The 24,156-nt window shown below is 50.0% G+C and overlaps 1 protein-coding gene across 1 annotated transcript in view; it reads left to right on the top strand.

Moving 5' to 3' along the window:
• LOC144129250 (LIM domain transcription factor LMO4.2-like) overlaps window positions 1–24,156 on the top strand; it is a 111,382-nt gene that overhangs the window by 53,782 nt on the left and 33,444 nt on the right. The window contains exon 2 of the mRNA XM_077663262.1: window positions 21,944–22,250. Within this exon, the coding sequence (XP_077519388.1) occupies window positions 21,949–22,250 (302 nt within the window). The 5' untranslated portion in view covers window positions 21,944–21,948. The remainder of the gene's footprint in view (window positions 1–21,943; window positions 22,251–24,156) is intronic.

Below are 24,156 nucleotides of genomic sequence, written 5' to 3'. Positions count from 1 at the left end.
TCATTTGATTTTCATGCGAATTACGAAGGTGAGTGATCCGGTCGCAGAAAATGTGAGAGGTCACAAAACTAACCTTAAAGTTTATTCCCTCGTTTATAGCATCTTCGCTTTCGCTTTGGTCAAAGAAATGCGGCACTGAAATCAAAGAAATTACCTCACAATTTTTGACGACCACACTTCTAAAAAACGTAATTTATAAATTTGTACTCAATATTTTGCTATAATTTTTCGTCACGAAACTAGACTTCAGGGCTAGGAAAGGAAATAATTCTAGAAATCAAAAATTTTCAGCAAATCGATCAGCTTAACAAGAGGACAAGTCGGCCTGGCTGGTGCGTGGTCATGCGGCTAAAAACAGCGCTAAGCGAGACAGGAGATCGGGGACACGACGCTGTCCCCACTTCTCGCGCAGCGCGACACGTACGTATGTCAGCAGACGATGAGCGCATGTCTGCTCCGACGAAACAACGCCAGCACTTCCCCTCACTACTGTCCCGAAGTAAAATCATTCCGGCTAGTGCAGAGTGTCAAAACTTGTTTTATTCAATGCCTAGCGCATAAATAAACGGCAGGAACGCTTTCTACATGTTTACTACTAACCATATATACAATACACAGTGGCAAACTATTTCGCTTTATAGGCCGCACGTGGACAACGCGAGCTCGTGTACTTCGACAAATTACTAAGTTGGAAGCATCAACCATTGCTATGATTCGCAGAAACTGGAAACGCGCCTACAAGCCCTGAAAACCCGCGCTCAACACCTATCCGCGACGCCACTCTCCGACCTTTTGCCTACCACGAGCTCGCTAGCGACTGCAGCGCCACCTCGTTTGTTTACAAACATGCAGGAGGTCCATATTCACTTACGTGCGTTGACATCACACATCACATGGGCGCATTTGCTCCTCGCCTGCTTTCAAATGCGGTTGCCATGTTCGGGATTCCATCCCGTGACCTTGGGCTGAGCAGTTGAACGCCACATATGCACTTAGTAATTTCGTTTGGGCAAGTTGGTTCATAGTTTTAAAAGTAAGTTCTTGCGCAATAACGCAAAGGACGATGTGTTTCGTCCTTTGCCTTATCGCGCAAGAACGTGCTTTTGAAATATGTCCACTTTGCCTCCGGGAGGGTCTAAAAATACACTCTGTACGTTAGTAATGTAAAGAAGCAATAACGTTTCATGACATCCCCCATCATTGAGCATATCGCATTCAGCGTAGGATGGACGACGGATGACGTAGTCAGATCACTCCGAGCTCCACTCGACACTGCTGGCTCCAGGCGTTGCTCCTGTTACGGGGAGGGCACAGCGAATCACTCCGCGCCATTCCGCGATTAAAACGTGCGCTGGGTAGCGCCGTGTATATATATATCGTCCGGGTGGTTCTCGTTTTTGTTTGGTTTTGTGTCTCTCTCACCGTCTGGCTCATTATTCGTGGCAAAAAGGCGGTAATGAACGAACGCAATAAAGAACGGGACGGGCAATTTATTGCTCTGCTCGGCATTATGAGTGGCTCTCACGGCCTTATTCGCAGCTGCGCATAATATGAAATTGAAATAAAAAGTTTTCCCCCTTTTGTTTTATGCCAGAATATGCTCGCACTATTCAGACGAAAAAAACTCTCGCACATCCCCATCAAACAGGATGGTGAAGAGGCGTAAGAATAAGTTATGGCGCAGCGCGCGAATCGCTCATCGGAGTACGGCCCGATTTGGCTTTTGTCTTCCGCCAGAATCTGTTGCAGCGCTGCTTCGCTTTTTATTTCTTTCTAGATGCTCTATAATAAACGCGCGCTTTGGGCATCTGCTTCCTGGTGCTCGCGCTCCAACGCGACAGTTGCCGGCAGAGCGATAAATCAGAGCGAGCAGTCGTCATTCCGGCGTAATTTACAGTCCTGCGTCGTATACACGGGATCATTCGACAAACTTCCGACGAGATGATACTATTGTTCGGGAAACTGCAAAAAAGGGGGGACATGAGTATGCGGAGGAAACGCAGCTGCCCGGCTGTCTCAGCAGGATATATCCTTCGCAGTTCGCGCAACTTGCAGTCTGAGCTATATAACATGATTGAAGTAGAGGGTTTATAGACTTTTGCCGTTATTCGCCTAATAATAGAAGAGCTGCGACACGCAAGTGTCTTCTTGAGTGAGGGAGCTTTTTAAGAGCGTTACCTCTTACTACTTACATTTCCTCGTTTCGCGTCAGTTTCTCCGTCAGCTCTCAGATTTCAAGATGGCGGCTAAATCACGTGACCACAGCCGTAACACGTCAGTTCAGCAAAATGCGACACCCCACCACGTGACCGCGCGCGCAGTCGTCGGGCAAGCGAATTGTCACAATTCGGCGCACAAATCGGGTTGGAGCCTGGTGTCTGAGAGGGATTCGTACAGACGACCTTTGTTCCTCGAGACCATAATGGTGGCGACCTTCGGACGGCCGTGGCGGCCGAACCAGTGGTTGTACAAAGATGTGGGAGGTACCAAACGAATCGCCGATTCGTGATGTACATGTTGGTATCCAAATTTGCCGAAAGCATAGAAGAAAACAACTTAGCTAACTTTCTTCATTTGATATTGCATTCGCGAATCATTCGTTTAATTTTTTTGTGATCTTCGTCTATCTGTATAACATTAGTGGGGGTAACTGGAATGGGATAACGACAACACAGGAGCTGTGGCCAACTACTGATGCGGTGACAACGTTGTTTGCGGTAATAGATGACGGTGCCGTCTACAAATAACATTTTGAAACCTGAACAAACTGATCAGTTCAACTTTCAAAGGTGCTTCACTGAGAACTGCAAACTGAACTAAGTGCCTGAAGTAATGCAAGCGGATATATCAGTACAGGTTCCATCACACTTAGAGGGGACGCTTGAACGCGGTTCTCCGACTGGCGCTGCGCGCGGCGAATTTATTATTCTAACCATTGTCCTGGGCTCTGCTCTGTCTTGAGCAACGTCGTTTCTCTCTGGTTTCACCCTACCTGAACAGCTGCGGGCCTCTTGCACAGCAGGCGTGACTGTATACAGTGCAACAGTGTCTAGACAGTGACATTGCGCCCGCTGCTTGAGCCGCAGGACCGCAGGCTCAAGTGTTCACGCTAAGTCTAGTCCAGTCTGTACATTCCGCGGATTACATTGCTAGTGAACTGTACTCATTGTCGCTGTTTGCTGGCATCTCAAGTATAGGCTATACGGTTGACGCTTGACAACCTGGGAAGGAATTCTCAAGCCTGTTATTCTCCGGCAAATTTTATGCCGCATATCTCGAGCTGTGACGTTTGGCTGATTCACGGCCCCCAGCCAGATCATGAACCGGGCCAACGAACTGTTTGAGAGAGAAAACAAGTATTGCGACCTAGTGTTAAGTAAAGCCAACCATTGTTCGGTGACTAGAATTTATTGTCACGATAAAGCTCGACGTTTTATGGAGCATGACTTCCGTCCCCGTCCAGCTATTAATTCCGCCGTTATTATTTGACGTCCCGATCGCACGAAGCCCGAGCACATAAATGTGCGCGGTGGTGTGCTCAGATGAGGATATGTTAATTACCCTGGACACTTTAATTTAGCGCACAAACGTTCTGGTACGAAGACTCCTTCTTTCCTGCCATACGTCAACTCTACGAGCAGACGCTGTCCGGTCGCTGTTAAAACAGAGGCCGATGCGCGACCTCTGGCGTTGCCATTATGCCCCCATTCACCTTTGGACAGAGGTGCAGCTTTTTTAAAATCTTCTGCCTATTACTATGGCTATTAAATAACACGGTCGGCAGCGATGCCATGCATTATGTATCGAAGTTCTTCCTGAGACCTTGAGGTTTCGTTATGTATCAGTCAGTGATATGCGCAGATCCTAGCATTGTGGCTTTGCAATTGAGATAGGGACCAGGATGAGTATTTTCTTTAACTGCGAAGTTTCTGAGAAGGCTGTGTAGCTTTCCTCTGTAGCCGTATGACTGCGCTTGGGTGCATGTCAATGAGTAATCACTCCCTTATTACAAACCTATTCCACCCTGGGGATTCCCCTAAAAATTTGACCAGCACACATTTCTTTATTTCGGTCGCAACTTTTTGCGAAGAGGCCTTGATGAGACCGCTGTATCTACAAATGGCGCTATAACGACATTTATACGAAGTCTCACGTGTTACGCAGGCTGCTGTTGAGATCGAAGCCTTGCTGTGCATGTGAAGACTTTGTCGCGGCACCTTTGCGCCTTCGGGCCAGTCGCTGAACAGACTCGAAACTCGTTGCATGCCGTGGCGACGGCGATATCGCCTACATTCAAGCGTAGATGCACATTTTTGGCGAACGGCATCGACGCAGTCGACGGGGCGTAGTGGCCACTGTTCGCCACCAACCATTCGGCTCGTGCACCTAAGCAGCTTTTCCCGAAAATGTCGCAAAGCTTCCCCTTTTTCTTTTGCGGAGGCCGACAGAAGCAAGTGTAAACAGGTAGCCCAATCCCGCGGCGCTGATTCCTGAAAACATGAACTTTTCACTCTTCCAACATTGACATGTCATTATTACCACGGCATCACCATCTCCACCAAAAGAGCCGCGAGGAGGAGGAGGAGGAGGAGGAGGAGGAGGAGGGAAGACCTTTATTAGAGAGGCCGAGTTTCGAATCGCGAGCTACGTATCTAGAGATTGCGGACCTCTCAAATGGGCCCTGACGATGTGCGTTGCGTGATCCCCATCTGTCCCCCGTTTGAATACCCCCAACAGTCCTCCCATTTGTCCTCGAGATCCCTTCACGCACTTCATCGTTAGACAGCATTTCTTGGCGGGACCTGAGGGTCACGAGTTCGCAGATAGGCAACCGAAGTGATCCAGAAGCATCGGTTATTAATACTGCACCCGCGGCTGTCATCTTAAAAGTGGAACTGCAAGGGCAGGACGTGTCCAAGCACTTTACATTTGGCAGCGCGTTTTATGCGGTTCTATTAATCCAACTCTGGACGTCTTCGACGCCTGTCATCTTCGTCTTTGAGCCGCATTCGGTGCAACGCGCGATCTGCTTCGATAAGACCACTTGTACACCGTCGTCGCTACGGGTGTACGTACAGTTGCTGCCTCAGACGCCAGCCGACCAGTGACGACGAAAGGATAGAAGCGACAAGGAGAGAGAGAGAGAGAGGGAGAGGAGAAAGAGTGAAAGAGAAGCAAAGATGTATACTGGCTGGGCGAAACCTCAGCGAACGACAAATACTAGAGCAACTGATATCAAACAAAGGAGAGTGCGCGCTGCCGGAACTCTTCCGCTCACCGCTTGCAGCAGTCGCACAGAGACCCAATCGAGAGAAAGAAAGGTTTGTGCCTCCCATTCTGCGCTGAGTGACTTGAACCAGATCCTGCGCCTCTGCGGTGTGCCGTGGTGTACTTTGTTTATACGCGCGCTTTTTTTTTCTTCATTCCATTTTCCTTCTCTTTTCTTAGCCTCTGTGTGCTACTAGTGCAGAAGGAGAAAGAACGTCACAAAGTGTGGAGGGAGGGGGGGAGGCATGTTCTGGAAGGACCGAGAGTGTTGAGGAGGACGTGAACGTGTAGGGAGAGAGCGCAAGGGTAAGCGCAGCATTATGGAACCATTTGCAGCTGCTTATCTCTGGCGACGAGGGTGCGATATGTCTAAAACAACTTGGTCGCCGCTCTCGTCGTAATGGACCGCGGGCTGGCGAGTGGGATCGGGCCGCTTTATTTGCTCACTCCGCGGCTGAGCACTTACTTTGTTGCGCGCGGCTCCCATCTCGCTGTGAGCACTTCTTGCTCCGTCGTGGCCCTTGTTTTTCTTATTCGCTCTCTTTTTCGTTCGCCGGGCCCCTTTTGAGTGCGGTCATCCGCGCCAGTCGATTGTATGCCGCAGAGCGGCTGCTCTCTTGTTTCTCTTTGTCCCGCTAGATGGCGTTAGCCAAGCAAGACGGACACGCTTCGCTCGTGCATTGCGCGACTTCTGGAGGCTAACGCGATACTGTCGCTCGCGCTATTCTTGTTGACGCGGCTAGTATATTGACGCACGGGTGTGCCGAGATCGTTTGCATTTAGCCGTCGTCCCCGTCGTCTTGGGAAGAAGCAAATGTTATGTTCACCCGAGAAAAAAAGAAACAGAGAACAAAGGGACCCCCATCAGGTGCGCGAGTGTAAGGAAAGATTGAAGGGTAAGAAGCTAAAAGCGGGGAGTACATGACGGGGATACATACATTTTCTTTGTCTTTTTTTTTTCGCTGGGAGGGTGATCGCAGAAGCGATCGTTGGGTCCTCTGTACGCCTGTATTATAGACGTGCTTAAACAACATGGCCTTGTTTGATCGTGTTTCTTTCCATGAAGACCTTTTTTATTTTTTCGGCGCTACAACCGTGATGCTGTTGACCGCGGCTGTTATCTCGAAGTCGTTGTCGTTCCGTCTCCCACCTCACTCTGTCTAATAACGGAACGAGCTCTCACTTTTAGAGTGCGACTCACTTCGTACAGGGCTCTGCGCCGACCCAGACGACAGAGAGGCAGCGGGGGGGGGGGGGGGGGGGGGGGGGGGGCAAAAACGAAAAAGATCGTTTCTCCTGCTCATGTCGGAGCCTCGCAGTCTCACTCAGCGGAGTGCTTGCTAGCGTGACTATGTAACTTGGTCTGTGCTTCGTAGGTGAGGGGAAACCAGACAGGAACACAATATATTGCTGCCTTATCAGCCGACTATTATTGACTGAACATTTTTGATATATTGATGAAGCAGGAAAGAAGGGCTAGTCTTAAGGAGATAAGGACGGCCGGCACAAATGGCTCCGGATTTTGTGGTATAATGGTTTTCTGAGTAACCTAGCGCCTCGGTGCAGCTTTACAGTAGTACAATATCCTCCCCCCCCCCCTTCCTCCCTCTCTCTCTCTTGTTTTTTTCCTTGACGAGCACGTGCGATATAGTATTCCGATAGTTTCCAACCTTGTTTGGTGTGTACTGTTCAGAAATGTTTGGCGATGGTACTGAGCGCCTCGGCCGTGCTGGAAACAAGTAAAGATAGGAAGAATTCAGCAGAAAACCTGCTAGCAGCACTGCACACGAAATGAAACGGGTCGTTGCTCCTAGAACGACATCAGGGCTGCAGGCGCCGCTAAAAGCGGCGCTGACTCCGCGGTTCCCGCCTGACACCGGCGTGCGGCGAAGTCTTAGTGCAGTCTTGAAATGGTGTTCAGTACAAGCGTAGTTATCGTCCCTGCACCACCCCCCCCCCCCCCCCCCCCACCCCTGCATACCTTATTCGTACAGGAAGTCCCGCTGCTATAGGCACGTGACTCACATCATCTCAAATGGAGCATTATCAATGGGCATTATCTTAGTAGGACTCTATTTCAGTTAAGAAAAAGTTTATCACTAACTGAGTAATCTGTGAAGACCAAATAACTAGCACAGCTACTAACACGACTATAATTGCACAGTTAGACTAGGCTAGTAACACTGATCAAGGGAATAATTACTCATTAGCATCCATCCAAGCCCACCCATACGGCGACAAAGCTAAGCTGTACAGTTTCCGTAGGAACTTCTTAGTTCACGAAAACCCTGACGTTGTGCCGGGACCGATCCCAGGTTCACCACCTGCCTGGGTCAGTCTCTCTGTCAACTAAGCCAACCAGTACGGCTAACAGCTATAGTCAGGCGAAGTTGAATTTATGAACAACTCGGCAGTGGGAGCAGTGTTAGTCCGCTTTTCAGGGGAATCCCCCAAGGTTTGAAATAAGGAAGTAATTAGTCATTCGAATCCACCTAAGCACGCCATATGGCTACAAAGGAAACCTGTAATTACTACGTAATTACTCCGTAATTCGCTGTTTCAAATTTATTCCACCTTGCGGGAATACCCTAGATGTCGTGATCACACCACTCCCACTTAAAATTCATGGATTCGGCCTCGCCCTACCATCTGCTGGCCGTCCTGGTTAGCTTATTTGGTAGAGCGACTGTTCAAAACAGGTGGTGGTCCCGGGTGCGGTACCCGGAGAGGGATAATTTCTTTCTCAGCTACAAAGGGTAGCTTTCATTTGTAGCCACGTAAGGCAGCGCTCCCGTGGATGCTAATGAGTAACTACTACCTAACTTCAAATCTTCTCTACGCGGGAATGCCCCTAAAATTGGACGCACCATACTATGCTTGTATGGCACTGAAACCTCAGCAAAACCTCTCCGTTGCATCTGACGCTATAAACAGGGTCCTGCGCGTGTCTTAACGAGCCCCGTACGGCGGTGATCCCGCAGGTGTGTGCGTTGAATATAATCGCGCAGGTAAAGCTGGTCGAAATGGCGCGGTGCGTGCCAGAGCACATCATGGCGTCGGCGGAGCATGCAGGCGCTGCAGCGTCTGTCTTTTTCCTTGCTGTAGCGAATGGCGCAGTGGAGCGCGCTGCAGCGGCTGCAGCGGCGGCCAAACAGCGCGGCTGCCTGATTTGAGCCGGGGGCCTTCTAAATTATCGCCAGGAGCGCGCGCTCTGGTGCGCAATTAAAGCCGCTTATCCGTTGCCGGAGCCCCGAGCTCGCTCGCTCGCGCGCGTGTGCGCGGCGCGTCCCGGGGGCCAACGTGGGACGCTGCTCCGCCACTCGCTACTTAATTAAAGTGCTAATTACCAGACCCGAACTAATTACGCGTGCGCCGATAACCCGATCCCTGCTCCAGCAGCAGCCACGGCGGCGGTGGTGGCGACGGCGTGTTGTAGGTTGCTCCGTGGCGGCCAGCTTCCTTGGCTGCTGTGAGTGCGTGCACGAGCTCGCTGCAGCATATGCACTTATGTGCCGAGCTTGCCGCCACCGCTAGCTGTGCGCTGCTGAGCGTCGGTTATTTTCTAACAGCGAGGGTGGCTGTGCGCAAGCGTCTCGCCTTTGTTTTCAACAAAGATGCTTTGCCCGACCCCCTGATATCCTGCCTCGCGAGCATGGGTCGCGACGCATCGACGCGCTGTTCGCTGAAGGACGTCGTTGTGAAGCTGGGGTGATATATGTTTAGTGCAGAGGCTGAGCGCATATATACAGTCTGTTCCCCGCTGCGGATTCTAAGACAAGATGTTCGCCCCCTGCTATGGCTTTTAGGACACCGGGTTACCGCACACAGGCTTGGGTAGGGCCCGGTGGTATCACTATTGGTGCCATGCACAGGGAATGACTCTTCGTCGCTTCGTTTATAGAACTGCGGATGGAGTGCATGTCGGTTGGCGGAATGCCTCTTGTGTTACACATTTAAGTGAGGTGCCAAGCCTTGCGGCTACGGCACGGAAAATTCTAAAAAGACTTATCTCCTATATAAATGAATAGCAATCTACTGCAGTAAAATAAAGTGAAAATTCTCTAAAGTTCCTCAGTGCCTGAGCAGATTTTTCTGTTGTCGAACAGCAAGTTGGTACCCGCCGCGGTGGCTCAGTGGTTAGGGCGCTCGACTACTGATCCGGAGTTCCCGGGTTCGAACCCGACCGCGGCGGCTGCGTTTTTATGGAGGAAAAACGCTAAGGCGCCCGTGTGCTGTGCGATGTCAGTGCACGTTAAAGATCCCCAGCTGGTCGAAATTATTCCGGAGCCCTCCACTACGGCACCTCCTTCTTCTCTTCTTCTTTCACTCCCTCCCTTTGCCCTTCCCTTACGGCGCGGTTCAGGTGTCCAACGATATATGAGACAGATACTGCGCCATTTCCTTTCCCCAAAAACCAATTATTAACAGCAAGTTGGACGAAAGCAGTTTTGGGTGTGAGATGTGCATTGATTTGCTCGAATCATTTCTTCCCTTTCTCTCGGTGTCGTCACCGTCGACGAGAATTCTTAATTTTTTTTTTCGCTCGCTTGCAATTGGAGTTTTAGCTTTCAGCAGCGGAATAAAGAAAGCCTTGAGCGATGAGAACGTGAGCGCAATAACTTCGAACACACGCTTACGCTATGCACCGTCTACGGCAAAATCTCTACAGCCGTGGTTTCGTTTTGGCCGAAGCTGCAGCGGATTTGTATTTCTGGCTGTGTGCATGCAACACAGAACCGCAGCTATGCTAGGATAGCAATATACCTCTTTCTCGCGCAGTGTTTCCTTGAGCAGTGCTTTTGCCACCTTGGAAAACAAGGAGAAATAATTGTTTCTCACTCTCCAAAAGCCTGACCGGGCAGATGAAAAAAAAAAAAAAGAAAGTTGCTTCGAGCGCTGGCAAATAAGAGGCGCCTGGTAGGGGTAATTAACGACATTTCTTCTTGCGCAAGCGGGCTCACTTAGCCGTAAAATTAAAACTTTCCTCATAATCTCTGCTGAGAGGAAGAGAAAACTTGTTCCCTGTGGCTGTGAAGAAGGAAGAAAAGAGATTAGAATCGCTTTTAAAACATACATAATTGGAGTACTTGATTGAACCACTCAGCAACGAAGCCCTTAGTCTCTTTCGCAGCACCCCCCGCCCCCCACGCCCCCTTCTTTCACTGCCGCCATCTATTTGTACTTCCGTGCGCCTTCCCTTTCTTCTTTCTCTCTCTCTCTCTCTCGTTTTTTCTCCCTCTCCTTCGAGAAATGAGCCGCGGCAGTCTGAGAGGAAGCCAATTCTTCCAATAAAGCACGTCGTGGTTACTTCTGAGGTGATTACCTAACGAGGTACAAAGCTGAGTGCACGAAAAAATGAAACATATCTCGCACGTATGAACCGTACTTAGCAAAGTACATATATGAGAGTGCAACTGCATAAAGAGAGTGCGACACTCTTTGGAGTGTTGCCTTCTTTCCTGATATATTTTTTAACCTTCCCGTCTGTTTTATTTCCTCGGCGTGCTTGCTTTAAGAGAATTCTTTCTTTCCCTGTGCTAATGAGTCGCCCTCTCGTCGTGTGCGCCTTAATTCCGTTCGCCAAGGCTTAGCGGCGCAAAGCAAAACCGCCTCTCTTAATTAGGAAGAAACGACGACCGGAGGAGGGGGGGGGGGGGGGGGGTACCGGCAAACGAAGCACGAAATGAGGAAGGTGACTACTCGTACGCTTTCTCTTTAAAACTTTGTCGCGCGAGATCTGGTGCCGGGCATGTAATATATGAGTGTGCTGTTGATCACCGAATTAAGCTGTTGATTAGCGGCTACTTTGAACCGTTCTTGAACGTAGCGAGCTTGCAGAGAAATTCAGACCCTAACGGGCCGTACGTATTCGGCGCGGTAGGTCGCTGTATAGTCATGCGGCAGTTCAAGTTTGTCACTCGGAGAGGAAAGGAATAAGCGCCTTCTTATATGCCATTGTGTATAAGCTCTGGAAAGCACGATTAATTTTATGAGTTCTGTTTCGCTGTTTGCAGAGCGAAATGCAGACTAAAATGATTCCGCGAAACTTCGGCGATAATATGAACGATTGTTCTTCGACCACAGGACGACCCAGTTTGTCCGCTTCGGCCACACTTGGCTTTAAAATCCGCGGAAAACAAACAAACAAAAAAGTAATAAAAACGTGTCACGGGTCAGACACGTATGGCTGGTAGATGAGCATCTTAGCGTCGTGCGGGAGTAACACTAAGTGCAACGGATGACCTGGTCAGCTTTTGCGCTATTTCGAAGCTCAAACCACTTGCCATGTTGTGCACGTAAACTCATCGGTCTTTACGAACATTACATTAGGCTTCCCTTTCCAAATGATGTCCCTGGAATAATGCGTGCTGTCGACATGTAGTAACGCGCCACGGGTTGCTTGAGAACCTTTGCAACAGAACTACAGGCTGAGATCGAAATCGCTCTGACAGCGGGAGATCCTTGGAAAAGGTCGCTATTGGTCGCCTTTAGACCGCTGCTCCGCGAAGCGAGCCGAAACGCGACCGCCGCGACTTGCATGCCCGAAGGTGCCCTTTGTCGAACGCTCGTATCAGCAGTCGCAGTTCTGAAATATTAAACGCTGCCCTTTTTTGAAGACAGCTGAGGTTCAATAAAATCGCTGAATATCATCGAGAACATATTCGATACTACGTGCGATAAATATATGCGGTATGCTATTCTTCTGTGTGTGCGTGCACGAGTGCGGAGGGCAATGAACGGAATTTCGGTCTAGTCGTAGCCTCCCTGCATTTCCTTCTTCACCCCCCCCCCCCTCTCCCCCGCCACAACTCTCTCTCTCTCTCTCTCTCTCTCTCTCTCTCTCTCTCTCTCTCTCTCTCTCTCTCTCTCTCTCTCTCTCTCTCTCTCTCTCTCTACTGATTTAAGCGGTTTGCATTGTTGGCCGACCGTCCTATGTCATCTGTAGGTCTTCAGCTCTCGAATATCCGCAGATCTGTAAATTTCCGACCTGCCGCTATATAGCGAAAATTATAGCTGTGCTGCTGTATAATGTACTCGGATTGACGCCAGCAGACCTTCTGAATTTTTTTTTTTTCTCGCAACCTACTGCGTGTCGCACCTCTCACTACAACAAAGGATGAATGCGGTGGCGAAACGGATCTTCGCATAACTTTCCTGCGCTATAAGTGTTATGCTCCAATGAGAACTCGTTGCTACGTTACAAGTGGTTTGCGCCCATACGTGTTATTTCTGTTGGTCAGTCAAATAGAATCGCAAAAGCGCTATAAAGCCGCAAAGCGAAGTGAGCAGGTTATAATGAAACGAGTTCATTTCGTTTCGTTTCCGGAATAGCCATTTTCTCTCTAACACGCCTTGAGTGGAACATCGCATCGCATTTTCCCTATCTCCAGAATCAGACTGGTCGATGCGGCGCGCTATATACGCGCGGCGAACATCAAGAGGAAACGAAATGAAATGCCAGGAATCGTTATTACGCTATCTAGCTCACGGTTATAACGTGGTACGACTGCCACCTTATTTCCCGACACGCCCTCCACGCGGCACAAATTGTAAAAGTAGTCTTCGTGCTTTTTTGCCGCCCCTAATTCTCCGCGTATACCATTACAGCCGCACCCATAGGAGAGCACATCACGGGTTGACACCATTGATTCTGCAATAACATGGTGGAGCGTTTTTCTTCTTTTCCACTTAGTTAATAACGAATGAAAGACGCCGTTATTCTCTGAGCGTACAACTTTGCGCCGCCACGACTGCCGGCCGCCAGCGTATAAGGATCGTTAGAAAACAGGAAGTTTATGGGGAGAGGGAGCGGCGTTGCTTTCTAACGATGTTTAGCGCCACATACGCTTCCATAGCCTCACCGCTGTCTCGTATACAGCACAGCGCGGTGCGCGCCCGAATTCGCTTGCACATTCGCCCCTTGATTTCACGCGTAAATTAATCTTTTGTTCTTCGTTCCCGGCTTTCATATTTTAGTCCCCCCCTTTTTTTTCTTTCTCCGAGCCTGGCATGCTTTCATTACGGAGTGGTCTTTCTTTATCGTTAAAGCGGATTTTCAGGTTGCGACGCACGCGGCGATCGTTTATTAAAGTGGCGCGCGCTCGCTGGCTGCCGACCGGTGCCGAGCGCTCTGTGTCCGGACGTCGTTTAATTCCGAGTATATAGGGGCTATCCTAATTAGAATCGCCAGGGACGAGGCTCGCGCACAGGGGGCAGAACAAGAGTTGCGCGCACGAGGAGGGGTGGCGCCAAAACCTGCGTTACAGCGTGCGTCATTAATTACGAAAGAAACTGGTGAAGCGGAAGATTACACTTTTCCGTGCTTGCGTTTCACCGTTTTTCACTCGTGCACGTTTTTTTTGTTTCTTTATTTTGCCTCGTTTTTTTTTTCGCTACGTGTCCGCTGGCATGACACACCGTCAAGGGCAAAATTTCCGAAAACAAAACAAAAAAGATATGAAAACAAGAAATAATGAAACCTTCAAATTGATTTGCTAAATTTGTGCAAAGACAATAAAAAATGTAAAGGGAAATGACAGTATACTGCAATGCCGGCGCATTATATGAAACCTTCAAATTGATTTCACAGCGAGAGGAACCATGGATACGTCACACCTCTCGCGTACACATATGCGGCTGATCAAGTGTTGTCTGTGCCTTGCGCGAGCAGTGAACTTTCATTTTCATTGTCGGGAGAGATGGATGGGAAATATAGAGCGCAATCGTTGACACTTTGAGCGAGAGAATGAAAAGTGAAAGAAAAAGGCGAAGCTCCTGTCGTCATTTGAGAATGATGACGCCTTGGCGTGGTGACAATGCGTGTTAGGGGCGATCTTGATGCTGTCACCGTTATTTTAAAAGAGCTGAAACACATGACGTGAACCTAAATGCAACAAGCTTTTTTTTTTCTTCTTACCTCGCTTTTGTTGTTTGCAGCTGGAGACCCGAGATTTCTTTCCTCATATATCATGCGCTGCCTTCGGCCCGAAAGTTCTTTTAAGAATACTTTGGCTCTTGCTGCAAGACTTGGTGTTGGACAAAAGAGAAATCAAGGTTATGTGACGCAAATTGCTTTGTTTTCTATGTACATATTTTGACGCACCATACTTGAATCTTTCTTTGTGTTAATATTAATGTTCGGGATTCAGTACGAAGAGCAGCATTCCTCTGGTTCAAGAAACCAACGAAAAGTTGAGTGTGCCGCAAAAGAAAAAAGTTTATACTGTCCTTTCGCCGTGAAGGTCAACAGTTCTTTGTAGAACCTATTCGAAAGCAAGCAATGTTTTCCCTCGTCGAACGCGTCGCCCTGGAATGTGAGAGAAATAAATTTCGGTTTTAAAGCTAATTCCGTATTGAAAAGGAAAAGTGAAACTTTTTGGTCACTTTTAAAGGCTCTCTGAAAGGCGCTCTAATAAAGCTGCGGTAGGCCTGGGATGTTAAAGCACGCCGCTTCACGAACATTGCCGAGCAAGGATTTTTTACATGCGTTTTTTAGAACCTGAGTTACTCTTAGTCAGAATTTGAATTTCAGCGTCTTCGCGCCTTTTCATCTCCTCTCGTCACACTTTGCACGCTGGAAGGTCGGCGTTCCTCCGCCCGCCTCACCGCCGGGGGCGGAGCTTCCTGACTCGCCGGAGCTACGCGGCTTATTCGCCACGGCCATGGCAGGTGCCTGACGTCTGAAAGAATCTAACCGATAGCCACCTCTTAACTTGTATACGCAGGTGCGAGCGACTTAGGAGGGTGCGAGCTTGAAGAAGTCGCCGGGAATGGGTCGCCAAATCTTCGCACGTGATTGTGGGTCCTGTGATGCGTGTTCAAGCTTATTATTTGGATCAGGTTTACATGACAACACAATGCAGCAATTGAGCGAGTTGATGTGCTCTCCCGAGAAAGTGTTTCGGAGCCACATTAAATAATTCTATCCCAGTCTTGCTGCGACAAGTACTGGACACAGTTTATGTAGGTTGCACATGTTCCAATTTTATCTCCAGTGCCGTCAGAACAAAGTATTCAGTCAGCTCTATTTTAATTTGTCTTTTAATGAAGGCTGTGTTATGAGTACAGGTGAAAGAAATGTGCCCTGCAAGCCTGCGATTACTCATGTGTTGTCGCTTCCCGTACTCCGCCTGGCATTTTGCTAATTCCGTATATATCCCAGTCCGAACAGCACCGTCGCACCGCCGCGGGCCATCAGAGGTGGTGTCGACGATAAACACTCCAAGCATGTCAAGGTACAAGCGTTGACGATGCCTGACATATATTTCTTGTGCATACAACGAATAATTCTGTTCTGTCCGCTGCAACATGCTATGTTGCTTTGGTATAGAGGATGGCATTTTAAATGGACTTTTAGGCACCCTTTCTGGTAATTCATGGTCTTTATTGAAAATGCTGCAAGCGCATTGCCGATTACCTGGCATCTTACCTGCCTCCTTCTTCCCAACTTTGTCTTTATGGGCAGATTTTGTAGCTGAAAGCTGCGTGTGTTTAATGAGAGGCGATTGCGAACTGCCCCCGAAGACATTTATTTCGTTGCTCACGACTTGTACCAAGGGGGTCAATATGAAAATTCTTAACAGCACGTGTTCAGTCTTATTGTTTTATCTGTCGTAAATGCGTCTATGGTTTTTCTGCAATGTCGGATTTCTACCCAGCAGCTTCACGTGCGCTGTACAGAACAGAAAAAAAAAGAAACTGATTGTCGATGCGGCTCAACAGCTTCATCCTGATTAAGTCCAATCAGTAAGAAATGTTTGCATTTCATGATACTTACATTAGTGTGACATACCATAAGCCCAACCATCGCCGCTGTGCCCCGAGCTTGAAAGACAGAAAGAAAGGATTAATGTGTCTGGTGGAGGCCTGTACGTGGGCTTCCCAACGCAGCTTCGTCTCATAGAAAGAGGCCCCGTCGCGGTGGCTCAGTGGTTAGGGCGCTCGACTACTGATCCGGAGTTCCCGGGTTCGAGCCCGACCGCGGTGGCTGCGTTTTTATGGAGGAAAAACGCTAAGGCGCCCGTGTGCTGTGCGATGTCAGTGCACGTTAAAGATCCCCAGGTGGTCGAAATTATTCCGGAGCCCTCCACTACGGCACCTCTCTCTTCCTTTCTTCTTTCACTCCCTCCTTTATCCCTTCCCTTACGGCGCGGTTCAGGTGTCCAACGATATATGAGACAGATACTGCGCCATTTCCTTTCCCCCCAAAACCAATTATTATTAATTATTATTCTCATAGAAAGAGCACGAGCCTCTGTATACACGTAAGCTTCGCTCCGTAACCGTACTCCCTGCAACCACCGCTTTCTTCGCATGTATACGCTATTCGTGTAGCGAGTTATACTCTCTACACGAGTCGGCAAATGACGTGAAGCTGTAGAAAACAAAAGAACAACGACCTCTTATGCTCCGCGTCGTAGCCTCTTCTTCACTGGGTGTAAATGAAACTGGGAATAAATGAGCTAGGTTCAAGCAGCAGGGATTAGAAACAATCAAATAAGCAAACTCCAGACAGCTGGCGAACGAATCTGGGGCAGTAGAATGAATCTGATCTATAAAGGGAAAGGAGATACGACCGGCATAAAAATCTTTCGGACCGATTACATACAGCTTGGCAATAATCAATCAATCAATCAATCAATCAATCAATCAATCAATCAATCAATCAATCAATCAATCAGGTGATGCTGGGAGCGCCGACAAAACTGTTGGCTTGACAGGGACCATGCTCCCGCAGTTACATTTTTGCCGGCAGCACCAGGAGGAAACAACACAATTGCCCAAACTTCGTGTTGCAGACATGGATACAAAGTATGAAGATACTGGGTGAACTTCAGAACTTGTTCAGGAGGGGTAGGCGCTTCGGGATTAGATGATTGCCTGTTCGTGGTTAACCAGTGTACAGAAATAGATACGGGGAGTAAACAGCGCTCTGTATTTAGCCTCCTGGACATCAGCGGGGCGTACGACGAAGTGAATAGGGAACTCCTGTGTAGCGTATACTCAAAGATGAAGGTATCTATAATGAGAAAGAATTGCTAAAGGAAATATATGAGATTTGACTTCATGGAAAGGCATAGGAAGTGCAACGACATTTATTGAGGCACACAAAAGACTAAGGAAGCACTGTCCTCTATCAAATATGCTATACTCATGGTTTATCTGCGCATTTATCTCTTCCCTAGCGTGAAGTTGTACATAGAAAAACCATGCTGTACCGCCTTTCTTGGGTGAAAAAGTCCAATAAATATTCGGTTCAGACGAGGCGGCCCCCAATCGCCCCATCATTCAACCGCAACCTCCAAAAGTGATCTATAAATCCGCCCCTGTCTTGGCCTCTGAGAGAGCTTGTCCCTCCATAGTCATGGTCATGACAAAAGTCGTGGCACCGTAATCGTGAATAGCGCGCGCTTTGCCCAACAAGAATGGTGTGAGAAATGGTTGTCGTCCGGTGAGGCTCGGCTGCAAAAATAGGAACTCGTTTCCACTCCTACATTTATCGCGTTGGGTTCAGTTCTCATTGAACACTTCTTGTACGTCATACTTCTGGAATATGCTCTGTTCTACTTCGCTATACGCGGCGACTTGCGCTATGCTTCACTGTGGTTCACGCAAGGTGGAGCCAGGGCTGTCAGGACTCTCCCGCACGCGCTTCTCTTTACGGTGGCCGAAGTTGCGGGAGACAGCCTGCGCGTACTTTAACGAGAAGAGGCCTGGCCTCCGCGACGCCGGCCCACTAACGACCCGCAGCTGGCAGCGGTTTGTGGCCTGCTTCGGGCCCACCGCGGCGTCGAGTGCCTGCTGGCTTGGCCTCTCGCTGCAGGGAACGCCACGCGGCGCGGTTCTCACTCGTCGCCAGCCGCGCATTTGGGCCCGTGTCCCACTAATTCGAGCACGCCCCGGGGTGCGACCGAGCGCGGGCGCCGGAGCCGCCACCCACGTGCTACCCCCCCCCCCCCCCCCCCCGTTTGTTTCGGGGCGACGTCCTGTTTTATTACCTGCCTCCGTTTATTTCTTTGTTCTTGATTTTTTTTATGAAGGCGTGCGCTCCAAGAGTGAGTCGTGGTTGACGCGGTCTTCTCCGGTGCTCGAGAGGCTGCCGCTATGCCCTAAAAACTCTTTCGGCCTGTTCCGTTTCATTTTCTGTTTACTAGTTTTCTTTATTCTTCTTCCGTTGTCCCGGCACGAAGGTCGTGGTTGCGGCGCGTGCTTCTGTGGGTAGATACACGATTACCGCGATTGCTCTGGTGACTTGTTGCTTGTAATACTGCCCACCCCAGGGACAGCTTTAGCCTGTTCCTTTTGGGCAGCGTTTTTTTTGTTTTTTTTTTGTTATTCCGCTTCTTTTTCTTGAATGCTGAGTGGGTCTGAAGGCTAACATATGCCAGCGAGTGCGGACTGGTGAGAATTTTAACGATAGGTTTTTATTTTATTTGTAATCTTTCAGTTCGCTGCATTGACGCATGCGAATATCTTTCTACGGTTAAAGCGCAGGCGTGAGCGCTCTTCTGCCCTTTGTTGCTGACCATCTGCGAAACTTCTTTCGCCAACCCGTATTCGCTACGTTTCTCCACTCCATTGGTGTTTAGAAACAAAGCGACAGATGCTGGCTGGGAAATTCTAAGCCCAGCACGAACAGACGGCGCCTCTCTTTCCTGTTATTTTTTCTCACCTCGCTCTCTCCGCGGGCTATTCCTTCCCGGCAGCTGTCGGCTTCGCCAAAAGACAGCCCCGCTGAAACGAGGCAGGACCGACAGGCAGCTACAGGCGTCGAGAAACAACTGCCTGTTGGGATACGAGGGCGCGCTCCGGCCGGCACCGCCTCGGCGGCAACCCCTTCTTCTTCACCGGCACGCACGCGGTTGCGAACTAAAAACGACGGGCAGAAGAGACGTCGGGACCTGCAAGAAGCGAGACAGGGCGCGGAAACACGGGAGTCAGCGAGCGGTTCCGGCTAGTCTGCTCGTCGCTGCCAGCGTGGTGGTCGCAAAGCTAAGCTAGGCCAGGCGCAAGCTGTGTGTGCGTGCGTGTGGCCGCTCCCAGGGGACGAGAGAGACATCCGCGCGCCTGTCAAACGAGCCGAGCAGCCGCGGTGTGGTGGCGAAGAACGCTCCTCAGTGCACCCCGTGCGACCAGCCGCCAGACAGCCCGTGGAAGACGGGACGCGAGCCAGGCGCTTGCTTCTTCGCTTGGGATGAAAAAACTGAGCCGGACGCGAACAGATTGAGCGACCCGACGAGCCCCGGTCGGTCGCCTTGGTGTCGTTGAGCGCCCAACTGTCCTCACACCGCCTCTTCCCCTTTTTTTTCCGAGCGCCTTCTCACGTTACGACGCTTCGCAGCCTGCTGGCACTTGTAGGTCGGACGCTAGGCGTTTCGCGCCAAAGCAGCAACGACGGTCGCCCGGAGGACATTTTGAAACAAAGTTATGGAAGATTTTCAGAGTGTGAGCCCAGGTCCAACGAGGCCTGCGTCTGCTGAGCTGTTCTTTCCTCTTTCGGAGTCGGCCCTGGCGGAAGCGGAGTTTGGTGAGAGAAGTTAAAAACGCATCTCTTACGGCAGCCCATTAGGAGACGCTGTCAGTTATTCGACGAAAATTTCTGTCCGAAACAATGTTGCGTATTTAGTCGTTCTCGAACATGACTGGAGCACATATCTCTTTGTATAACACTGTAGCATTAACATCGGTGCTAAGACTCTACATATATCTTAGAAACAAAGCAACCTCTTTGTAAAGCTTGTGTATGTGTTTAGCCCTTGTTACTTTATCTCCGCGCACACCTGATGTTTCTGTACAAGTGACAAAAATGGCGCCTGAGTCGCGCTACACGCGAACATATTTCGTCGTCATTCAGTTGACGCCTGACTGTCGCGGGCCACCATTGTTTCCGCAGCAACACGCTCTGTCGGCAAGGGTTCTTGACCTTGCTTCTGCGGTCTCCACAAAGGGGAACATGCGAACATTGTTGATAGCATTCTTCAGGGTATAGATGACCACGGCAACTTGTGTCCTTCATTCTCCATTAGCTTTGTTCACGGGAACCCGATAGCGTCGGGTCGAGTCGGAGATCGCGTTGAGCAAGGTCACGCCGAATCGACGACGATGTGTGTACTTGAACTCGATTTTAGCTAGTCGACACCGGTTCAGATGCAGCGACGCCAAGCGTCGAGCAGCGCATCTGGAGAGGGTAGGGGCAGCCTCCGTGATCTAAAGGACGATGCACACTGGCGAGTCGTAAACGTCGCGCGACCGCTTTCGGGCAATTTCGGGCAATTTCTGGCGGGCAATTTCGGGCAACTTGCTGTTTCCGAAGCACTAGGAAAGCGGGGAGGGAGCGTAACAAATCGATTTAAACCTGCGCGACCATCGCGACTCGCTAGGGTGAACCCGCATTTCGGCCTGCATATTGTCAGCGGCACTTGTCCACTCCACGTGCAGGTACGCAGCGGATTTACATGGTTGTCTCTTGAAGGGGACTATCCCCATTCTTCCCTCTGGGAGGGGGCAAGGACATTGGGGGGGGGGGGGGGTTCTTTGATATCCTTAATTCTATTCCATTGAAATGCACCAACTATAGCCCCCCCCAACATGTTCTACACAATTAGTTTTCTTCTACTTAGTTTACCGAAAATTATGGTTGTTCACGGTTTTCAGATAGAAAAACGCTTGCTCCCCCCCCGCCTAAATTCTCCGCTGTCCACAAGACGCGAGTGGAGACAGCGCGGCTGTTGAACGGGGGTGCCCTTTCCTCAAAACGAAGTGTCCCCTTCGCGTCGGTAAAGCGTCCCTCCTCGCTTTTTTTTTTCCCGTGGCGTGTCGAATCGCTTTCGCGGCAAGCAGCTGCACTAGCCTCTCTGGCCAGGGTTCATTAGCGGGATCCCCACTCTCGTGAGTCGACCACAGCCTCTAGGGCTGAAAGAAGAGACGGGCAGCGGTCCCCCAGTGCTGAGTCGCCGCTTTGACCAGCTGCACAACACGAAAACCGACGGAGGATTTAGGCGGGGGCGTTGCCCGGACCCTTCGAGGCAACCGGGCATGCGTCTGCCTTTTTTTTTACTTCCTTTAATTTTTTTTTTACTTCTTGCTACGTCGCTGCGACCCTTTCCCCGTTTCCTCTTCCTCTGCACCTCCCTTGCCATGGTGCGAGAATGAGACGAAACGGAAATGCTTCTTCCCTCCAGCTCCGACGAGCGGCTGACCAAAGCCAGATCCGAGCTTTTGTGGAAGCTGTACAGCCGGGTGAAGCTGAGCTCTCGCAGGAAGAGGCATTTTCTATGCGCCGCGAACGAATGATCTCCTCCGCGACCACAGTGCGACCTCTCGAAAAAGCGCTGCAACTATGGTGAAGCCCAATCAAGACTCAAAAGGTCAGCCGCGAACTTCGTATGCTTTCTGCGCGTTCGTTTCACTGCGATATTTCCAGTTAACATGACTTCGCTCTCATGTGGAGGGTACAGTCACCACGATACTCTAGGAACCACAGAGTATCCACCGCTTTCGAGGGCACGCTCATTGCTCTGTTGGATGGGGACACTGACGGCGGAAATGCATTACTCACTGACTCGACTCATGATCTTCCCTGAACGATTCGCGTTGTACTTCGTTTTTCGTCTCCTGCAAGCTGCGCTCATCCCGTGCAGTTGTGGTTCTCAGCACGTCTCTCCCCGACGTGCAGATCCAATGATGGAGCTCAAAGCCGAAGTGCACCGGTGGAACCCCGAGCTGCACCGGAACCCTGTGCTGGGCCCCGGTCCCGGCAGCGGTCCCGTGCCCATGATGGCGCCAGCTGCCCTGAGCCACGCGGGTCCCGAGTGCGCGGGCTGTCAGAAGCCCATCCGCGAGCGGTTCCTGCTCAAGGCGCTGGACCAGCTGTGGCACGAGGACTGCCTCAAGTGCGCCTGCTGCGACTGCCGCCTCGGGGAGGTGGGCTCCACGCTCTTCACCAAGGCCAACCTCATACTCTGCAAGAGGGACTACCTCAGGTGAGCACCGTTTTCTCCTTGCGTGTGTACATCCATGCGCGCACCCTGCAAACTGTGCTCTTGCCCCCTCTCCCTGTCCGTTTATTCCCGCTAGTCGCAGCTCAGGTGCTTCAGGTTTCGATGGAAGGTGCCGCGGCTACCAACATCTTTTCCTTCCATTGTTATTTTATTAATGAGTAGCCACTAACAACAACTTTCGAACATTGGCTGAGGTCGCCGACCTGCTACTGGTCGCGGTATCTGTCCTTACTGCATGCTTAATAGTAGATCCTTAGTCGCATAGGATGCGGCGGCCACTCCCCTAAGTTACAGATATTAGGCAGTTAACCACGGCAGTACACATCGGAGCCCCGAATAACAATGCCGTCTCTCGTATGCCCCATCCTGTTCTGTCTGAAACGTTGTTGTCGCTGAGTCGCGCTTGACGTTGTAAACACGTGCTTTCCTTGAACTTGTATCTGCTGGGTACCGCACAATTTCCAGGTGCTTCATGAGCTGTGATTGTAACGCCAAGTTTAAAAGGGAACGAAAAGGGGTGTCTTTGTACGTGGGTTCCTTCAAGATGTGAGGGCGTTGGATATGACAAGCGTTGAAGAAATCGGCCCATCGTCACCATGTCGTGCACTGGTGTGTTTTCTTGCCGATCCCTTATAAAAATTGTCTATAGACGGTCTATAGACTTCCTATAGAGTCTATTGCCTTTCTATAGATATTTATTTTTGTCTATTCATAGTCTATACACTGTCTATAGTAAAAGTCTACTAAAAGTGTATGGTCATAAATCTATAGATTGTATATAGAATGTCTATAGCATTTGTATGCGTATAGACTTCGCTAGGGTTCGTCTATGAAGAGTCTATAAACTGTCTAAAGAGCTTTTGTAAGGGATTGCTTCGTCTTTTCTTCCGCTCGTTTTCCAACTCTCGGACGCGAATGTCGAATGTCCGGCCAAGAAGTTCCTCTCTTTTAATATGGCAGCGGAATATGCGAGGAGCTGCACATTTCCCTTCTGGCCGATGTAGAATTTGCCTTCTTGGCTAATGCCGGGACACATCATAATTCTGAACGGTTGTCTGCCTGTATTTGAATTGCGCAGTTTCTGTTTTTACAAGTCGAGGGGAGCAGAAGCGACTGCCGATAATTCAGTTACTGAATTCAGCCGGAATGTTCGGCGCCGTACTTTCTTCAACCTTTTAACAACTCGAGACCCAGTAATTCGGTCGCGATTCATGCAGCTTGAGGCTACAGATGCTGACACTGATATGGAGGAGCCGACGAAAGATAAGATTCGAATGTGTGCAGGACCTCTGATCGGCAGAGGCGGAAGACGGGCTTTGTCATAAGGTGCAGTAATTTCGAATTTCACGCAGAGTTTCCCTAAAGGAGAGGAGAATGGAAGAAGAGATATATAAACGTGTGATGAAAATCCTGTGCTGCCTCGGAGGCTGTTCAACCCCGACTTAAAAACTCCCCAAACAACAGGCTGCCGAAGCCGCAGAAGAGCGCATCGTGTCAAAAAAATAAATAAATAAAACTAGAAGAAAGGAGATAAAACTCTGCTGCGCACGGCAATCGTTACGGTCAGAGCAACCAGACTCCGCCTTCTCCGTACAGCAGTCGAAGCGGAAATTTCGCTTGCAAAAGCACACGCGAAAACTCCCGACTTATGAGCCGAAAGGGTGGAGGAACTAAAAGCAAAGCAAAGCAAAAACTTAAATATAAGGACCTACGAATGAGGCTGCACGTTTCGCGCCTCTTGTGCGTGCCCGCACTGGGTGGTGGTGGGTGGGCGCGCACGCACACGCATACCCGGGCCAACCCCAAAGGAAGAAAACTTTCCGGATAGTTTGGTCGGCACGCTCGACCAACTCTTTCTCGCTCCACGCGTCAGGCAACAACGCCTGCG

This window comes from Amblyomma americanum, chromosome 4 (genome assembly GCF_052857255.1).
Source record: "Amblyomma americanum isolate KBUSLIRL-KWMA chromosome 4, ASM5285725v1, whole genome shotgun sequence".
Lineage (NCBI taxonomy): Eukaryota > Metazoa > Arthropoda > Arachnida > Ixodida > Ixodidae > Amblyomma > Amblyomma americanum.
This window is presented reverse-complemented; position numbering and strand designations above follow the sequence as displayed.